Consider the following 7,930-nt stretch of genomic DNA (forward strand, 5'->3'; position numbering starts at 1 on the left):
CAAAATCATGATACATTTGACTTGTACAGAAAAAATTTGAAATCAAGTTTAAGTTTAATAAACCAGAAGAGAAGACATGGAATAAATAACCCTGTTGAGTTTACTGGAGGTGAGAAAACGCTTAAGCACGAATGTATGCATGCTAAAACTAGATTTTCTGAAAATGCAAAATGCATCCATACAAAATTCCAAGTCTTTAAGCATCAGAGGACTCAGAAAATTGAGAAACCCCATGCATGTATTGAATGTGAGCAAACCTTCCTTAGGAAGTCTCAGCTCATTTACCATGAGAACATTCATATACCAGAGAATCCTGGAAGTGATCAATGTGAGAAATTATCCAGAAGTGTCCTGTTCTCTAAGCATCTGAAAACTAATACAAGAGACAAAATCTGTATACCCAATGAATATAGAAAAGGCTCTACTGTGAATAGTAGTCTCATTGCACATCAACAAACCCATACAGAAGAGAAATCCTATATGTGCAGTGAGTGTGGAAAGGGCTTTACAGTGAAGCGCTATCTAATTGCTCATCAGCGAACTCATAGTGGAGAGAAACCTTATGTGTGCAATGAATGTGGAAAAGATTTCACTGTGAAGAGCAATCTCATTGTACATCAGCGAACTCATACAGGGGAGAAACCCTATATATGCAGTGAATGTGGAAAAGGCTTCACCATGAAGCGCTATCTTGTTGTACATCAGCGAACTCATACGGGAGAGAAACCCTATATATGCAGTGAATGTGGAAAAGGCTTTACCGTGAAGAGCAATCTCATTGTACATCAGCGCTCCCATACAGGAGAAAAATCTTACGTATGCAGCGAATGTGGAAAAGGCTTCACTGTCAAACGCACTCTCATTATACATCAGCGAACTCATACAGGAGAGAAATCTTACATATGCAATGAATGTGGTAAAGGCTTCACCACAAAGCGCACTCTTATTATACATCAGCGAACTCATACAGGAGAAAAACCCTATGAATGCAATGAATGTGGTAAAGCCTTCAGCCAGAAAATATGCCTCATACAACATGAGAGATGTCATACAGGAAAGACTCCCTTTGTATGTACTGAGTGTGGAAAATCCTATTCACACAAATATGGTCTCATTACCCATCAGAGAATTCACACAGGAGAGAAACCTTATGAGTGCAATGAATGTGGAAAAGCTTTCACCACAAAGTCAGTACTCAATGTACATCAAAGAACACATACAGGAGAGAGGCCGTATGGATGCAGTGATTGTGAGAAAGCCTTCTCCCACTTATCAAACCTTGTCAAACATAAGAAAATGCACACAAGAGAAATGGGTAGAATCAGTCAAGTTGAAAACTCCTGTAATGAAGAGTCACAGCTCCTTCCTTACAAGTGAACTCATACAGAATGAAAACCCTACTAGTGCAGTGAGGCCAGGCCTACGCCTGTAATCCCAGCATTTTGGGAGGCCGAGGTGGGTGGATCACGAGGTCAGGAGATCGAGACCATCCTGGCTAACACAGTGAAACCCCGTCTCTACTAAAAATACAAAAAATTGGCCAGGCGTGGTGGCACGTGCCTGTAGTCCCAGCTACTAGGGAGGTGAGGCAGGAGAATGGTGTGAACCCAGGAGGCGGAGCTTGCAGTGAGCCGAGACCACGCCACTGTAGTCCAGCCTGGGTGACAGAGCAAAACTCAGTCTCAAAAAAAAAAAAGAAAACCTGACTAGTGCAGTGATTATGGAAATGCCTTTTGTGGCAACTCAGACTTCATTAAACATCAGTGTGTTTCTAGCCAATTGGAACATAAACATGGTGCTGCCTGTTGACAGATCTGTGTCTGTCCTCAGGAGTTAAAATAATTTGCCCTGGAGATCAACTTGATGAATACAGTAAATAAGGTAGTGCCTTTAGTGGTCTTTTACCTCATATTTTCTGTCAGTGAAAGCATGTTGAATAAACTATATTAATGTGGAGATGTTTTGAGCAATAATTTCTGCTCATACGTCTGAAAAGTATACAGAGATAAATTCTGTGAATGCAGAGCCTAGGAAAACTCTGTGGAAAGACAGATTTATTATCAGGTGTCATCATAGATTTCAATGTAAGTGAGCTTATTGTTGATAGAAAGATGATGACTATGACAAAGCCTTACTCAGAAATATGACCTCAGTGAGTGTCAACGTTTACACTGGAGAATAAGGTGACAGTATTAATGGCAGGATTTCAGTGACGCACTCAGCTTCATCATTTGTCAGGAGATCACATAGAAGGTAAAATTGTTCCGAACATACTATCAATGTGGAAAACCTTTAGCAAAATATCAAGAGCTCATGAAGGCATGAAATGTGGTGAAAATGATGAATATTTGAGTGCTTTTTCTTAATAAGTATAACCTTAAACATCAGCTAATACACCTGGTGTGCATTTTCAGACAGGATACCTTAATCCTCATTTCTAGTTGCCTTGCCAATGATTCCATAATATACTATGTCTCATTACTGTTTATTTTTACTGTTTTGTAAAATTGTGGTATAATAAGAAATACATTTGGTCTTTGTTCCTGGTTCCTGGCACAGAGCTCCTAAAACCCTTAGAATTTCATGAGTGATAGGAGTGGGGTTTTTTTGTTTGTTTGGTTGGTTTTTGCTGTTGTTATTCATAGCACTGCCCTTATAATTACACCTGATTATACTACTGAGGTGACTTATGGTTGGTGCCTAGACAGCCTCAGAATGGGGCTGTTCCCTAGGAAGATCAAGTAACTAGAGGATGGAAACTTTGTGTCCATTTCTCCCACCTCCTGGAAGGGGAGGGGGGCTGGAGATGAGATTAGACAATGAGATTAAGAGAACTCCAAATAGCCCAGGAGGGTGGTGCACCCCCAACTTCATAGCGATAGCGGCTCCTAAGATTAGGGGAACCCTTTTTAGGCTTTACTCTGTACCTCTTCATTTGAGTGTTCATTTGCATCCTTTATAACCAGTAAAACAAAGTACACTGTTTTCTTGAGTTTTGTGAGCCCTGTAGCAAATTATCAAACCTGAGTAGGGGTAGTGGGAACTCAGAATTTATCACTATTCAGAACTGCAGGTTGTCCTCGTGAGTGGCATCTGATGTGGGGGCAGTTTGGACTGAGCCCCTTAACTTGTGGAGTCTGCACCAACTTGGAGAAGTTGGTGTCAGAATTGACTTGTAGAACACCCAGTTGGTGTGGGGGAATTAGATAATTTATTGGTCTCAGAAAATACCCCAGAACCACCACCCCATATTATGATTAGCTCCTTGCCTGCCTTTGGCTCCAAGCTTAATTGTCCATTAAACAAACTGAAGTAGTTTAAAAAGAAACTGAGTATGTTAAATATATTAACATAACAACATATTTGGACTTGCTCGACTAAGATTATACAGATGATCAGTTTATAAAACCACCTTCAACTTAAATAAATTTGAACTGAAAAGAACTTGCCAAACTAGTCTAGAGGCTTTGCTAGTATCCTTCAGCCAACTTCTAGGAAAAACATCCTACATAACCATAATTATCAAAACCAGAAAAATAACATTGGTAGGATACTATAAAGTAAACTAATCTTATTTGGGATTTGACTAAGTTTTACATGATTCTTTCCTTTTTAGTTTGTATTCTAAGAAGTTGTATTACATGTATAGATTCGTGTAACCACTGCAACCACATAAAACTATTTAATGAACACAAACTCCCTCATGCTACCTTTTTATGCTTACACTCCATCCAAACCTAACTCTGCCAACCACTTTTCTCCTGTCAGTATAATTTTCATCATTTCATGAATGTGATAAAAATAAAATTGTTTTTGCAAATGGTTTTTGTAAATTTTATATAAGTCATATAAATTTTTATTGATAGAGAGTATGTAAGCTTTTGGCATTTTTGTCACTCAGCAGATTACTCCTAAGGTTTACATAAGTTGATGAATAGTTGTTTTATTATTATTTTTTTACCACCATGTATCTAACCAGATGAAAGCTGTTTATATTAGAGAGTAGTATACGTATTTGATGTACTAGTTTGTTTATCCATTCACCTATGAGATATTTGCACTGTTTTCCTGGTTTTAAGTGTTATAAATAAAGATGCTGTGAAATCTAAATCGAAAGCAATATAGGATTTTGCTTTTGATTTTTTTTTAGGATTTACAATCTTAATCTTTTTTTTTCTTTTTTAAGAGATAGGGTCTCTTGAGAGGCCAAGGCAGGCGGATCACTTGAGGTCAGAAGTTCAAGACCAGCCTGGCCAACATGGTGAAACCCTGTCTCTACTAAAAACACACACAAAAAATTAGCTGGGCCTGGTGGTGGGCTGTTGGGGCTGAAGGCCCGTGGGATGTGACCAACTCAGCATTCCACTGGAGGCTATGTGATCAAACAGCAAACTGTTTATATGAATTCAGGATGTGGGCAAACTCTTGACTGTTTACTTTCCGCTGCCAGAAGGTTTGCTGAGGGCAATTGCTTCCTAGTGCCGAGCTCTTTGAGGTTATCTACTGGGCCATCTAGAGAATGCCGTCTTGCAAACCCTACTCTGGAGCCAGCAGCTGACTTCTTCTTCCACCCCCCTTTTCACTATCTTTCTTTTGCCTAATAAATACAGAGGGCTGTGTAAAGCTCAAGGCCCTTGTCCACTAGAGGCAAGGTGCCCCCTGACCCCTTCTTCCAAATATACTCTTTTGTCTCTTATTCCCATTTCCCCCACTTTTTTCAGTCCCCCTAGGTCTGTGTGGGTTACATAGTGGTGCCCTGAACAGTGACAGGATCAGGTGTTCTACAGTTGGCGCCTGTAATCCCAACTACTTGGGAAGCTGAGGGAGGAATCACTTGAACCTGGGAGGCAGAGGTTGCAGTGAGCTGAGATCCTGCCACTGCACTCCAGGCCTGGGCGACAGAGTAAGGCTCTGTCTGAAAATAAAACAAAACAAAAGAGTCTCTGTTGCCTAGGCTGGAGTGCAGTGATACAATTATAGCTCACTGCAGCCTCAAACTCCTGGGTTCAAGTGTTCCTCCTGCCTCAGTCTCCCGAGTTGGTGGGACGACGTGTGTGCACCATCATGCCTGACTTTTTTTTTTGTAGAGACAGCATGTTTTAGGCCATTCTTGTATTGCTATAAATAAATACTTGAGGCTGGATAATTTATAAGAAAAGAGGTTTAATTGGCTCATGATTCAGGCTGTACAGGAAGCATAGCACTGGCATCTGGTCCTGGGGAGGCCTCAGGAAGCCTACAATCATGGTGGAAGGTGAAGAGGGGGCAGGAGTAAGACAGTGGAGGGAGTAGGTGCTGCACACTCAAATAGCTAGATCTTGCTAGTACTCACTCACTATTGCAAGGGCAGCATCAAGCCATGAGGGATCTGCCCCCATGACTGAAACACCTCCCACCAGGCCCCACCTTGAACATTGGGGATTACATTTTTTTTTTTTTTTTTTTTGAGACAGTCTCCCTCTGTCGCCCAGGCTGGAGTGCAGTGGCATGATCTTGGCTCACTGGAAGCTCCACCTCCCGGGTTCATGCCATTCTGCCTCAGCCTCCCAAGTAGCTGGGACTACAGGCGCGTGCCACCACACCCAGCTAATTTTTTTTTTTTTTTATATTTAGTAGAGACGGGGTTTCACCATGTTAGCCAGAATGGTCTTGATCTCTTGGCCTTGTGATCTGCCCACCTTGGCTTCCCAAAGTGCTGGGATTACAGGCGTGAGCCACCACACCCGGCTGATATTGGGGATTACATTTCAATGTGAGATTTGGCCAGGGACAAATATCCAAACTATATCATTCAGCCTCTGGTCCCCCTCCCCGACAAATCTCATGTCCTCACATTGCAAAATACCATCATGCCTTCCTAAGAGTCCCCCAAAGTCTTAACTCATTCCAGCATTAACTCAAAAGCCCAAAATCTTATCTGAGACAAGGCAAGCATCATCTACCTATGAGCCTGTAAAATCACAAGTTATTTGCTTCCAAGATACAATGGGGGTACAGACATTGGGTAAACATTCCCCTTCCAAAAGGGAGAAAGCCACAAGAAAGGGACTACAGGCTCCATGCAAGTTCAAAACCCAGCAGGGTCGTCATTAAATCTAGCGCAAGCGGTGGGTTCCCAAGACCTTGGGCATCCTCTGCTCACGGGGCTCCCTCAGGCAGAGATCACGGTTTGTAGAGAGTTGTAGCCTTGCCAGGTGGCCCTAGAGAGGAAGGCACGCTGGACTTTTCCAATGTCCTGCAGACACTACTTACTGTCTCACCTCTTACGGTGATCAAAGAGTGAGGGCCCCTCCCTACTTGGACACCGCCTAAGCTGGCAAGTCCTGCTTGGCCAGGAGCAGGGATAAGCACTTGGATGGCAGATGAGGTGACTCCCACCCACTCATGACATTATGCCGGTCCACAGAGTTTAGTAACAATTGGGACTGCTGGGCCGGAGGCTCTAGTGGTTGGATTTTGACTGGGGCTGCGTGGTCTAAACATTTTTTTTCACATATTTGGGCTTCCGCTGGAATGGATGAGGGCTTTATTTACACAGTCAACAAGAGGCTATTCTGGGCTTTATTACAATGTGTTAGAAGATCCCCAAGAGACAAGCAAGCCTCGATGAGCAAGCTTATTTCTCACCTCTGTTTGTGTTACGCTTGCTACTGTCCTATTGGACACAGTGGTCAATCACTATAGAGAATACTATCCAAAAATGTGAATACAGAGATGCAAAAATAAATTAATGCAACAACCACAAAATTATTTCCTTATACTTGTTAGATCAATACCACAAATATCCTTGCACATATTTGTTCTCACAAAGAAAAGTTCCATTGAATCAATTCTTAAAATTCATGGCTCAGAGAGAAGGAAAAGCTTAAACTGGGTAGTAACAGACTGTACTACAAAAACATTTTACTTATTTATATAGAAACACAATCCTATACCTAGAAATAATGTAATGCTTAAGAACTTTGAATTATGACAAGTATGATAATACTTCAATTCATTTAAAGTTGTATGTGATGGACAACATTATTACCTAACATGCAGAAAAAGAAGACTTAAAGAGGCTTAGCATAACAGAATGCCTTTGTTCCATGGCCTTATAATCTAAATATGATTTGTCATTCAGTCTTTAAGAATCTCAATAAGGGTTAAAACATTTATATTTCACGTTTACTTTGCATTTGTTTGAATATTAGCAAAACTGGTATTTTTAAAATTCTTTTTTTTTTTTTTTTTTTTTTGAGACGGAGGCTGGAGTGCTACGGCCGGATCTCAGCTCACTGCAAGCTCCGCCTCCTGGGTTCACGCCATTCTCCTACCTCAGCCTCCTGAGTAGCTGGGACTACAGGCGCCCGCCACCTCGCCCGGCTAGTTTTTTGTATTTTTTAGTAGAGACGGGGTTTCACCGTGTTAGCCAGGATGGTCTCGATCTCCTGACCTCGTGATCCGCCCGTCTCGGCCTCCCAAAGTGCTGGGATTACAGGCGTGAGCCACCGCGCCCGGCCTTAAAATTCTTTAGGATCATTTACACTAAAAAAAGTGTCCTGTTTATTTCCTTCAGTTATTTATAGAAAATTTTAGGGAGCTTTTAAGTTGATCATCTTTTCCTTATTTTTATTTTTTTGAGACAAGAGTCTCGCTCTGTCTCTCAGGCTGCAGTGCAGTGGCGTGATCTTGGCTCACTGCAACCTCCGCCTCCGGGGTGCAAGCGATTCTCCTGCAACCTCCGCCTCCTGGGTTCAAGTGATTCTCGGGCCTCAGCCTTCCAAGTAAATGGGACTACAGGCCTGGGACACCATGCCCAGCTAATTTTTTTTTTTTGTATTTTTAGTAGATATGGGGTTTCGCCATGTTGGCCAAGCTGGTCTCAAACTCCTGAGCTCAGGCAATCCTCCCGCTTAGGCGTTCCAAAGTGTTAGGATTACAGGCGTGA

General features: G+C 42.0%; 2 protein-coding genes across 2 annotated transcripts in view; both read left to right on the forward strand.

Annotated features, from left to right (window-relative positions):
* Positions 1-1,406, forward strand: part of ZNF614 (zinc finger protein 614) — a 16,540-nt gene extending 15,134 nt beyond the window's left edge. The window contains 1 exon segment of the mRNA XM_011946206.1: positions 1-1,406. This exon segment is cut by the window's left edge and continues 1 nt beyond it. Within this exon segment, the coding sequence (XP_011801596.1) occupies positions 1-1,377 (1,377 nt within the window). The 3' untranslated portion in view covers positions 1,378-1,406.
* LOC105514836 overlaps positions 1-7,930 on the forward strand; it is an 87,553-nt gene that overhangs the window by 67,586 nt on the left and 12,037 nt on the right. The window contains exon 13 of the mRNA XM_011946493.1: positions 110-1,373. Coding sequence (XP_011801883.1) covers positions 110-1,373 — 1,264 coding nt within the window. The remainder of the gene's footprint in view (positions 1-109; positions 1,374-7,930) is intronic.

The sequence above is a fragment of the Colobus angolensis genome, unplaced genomic scaffold (genome assembly GCF_000951035.1).
Source record: "Colobus angolensis palliatus isolate OR3802 unplaced genomic scaffold, Cang.pa_1.0 Scaffold25, whole genome shotgun sequence".
In the NCBI taxonomy this organism is placed as follows: Eukaryota; Metazoa; Chordata; class Mammalia; order Primates; family Cercopithecidae; genus Colobus; species Colobus angolensis.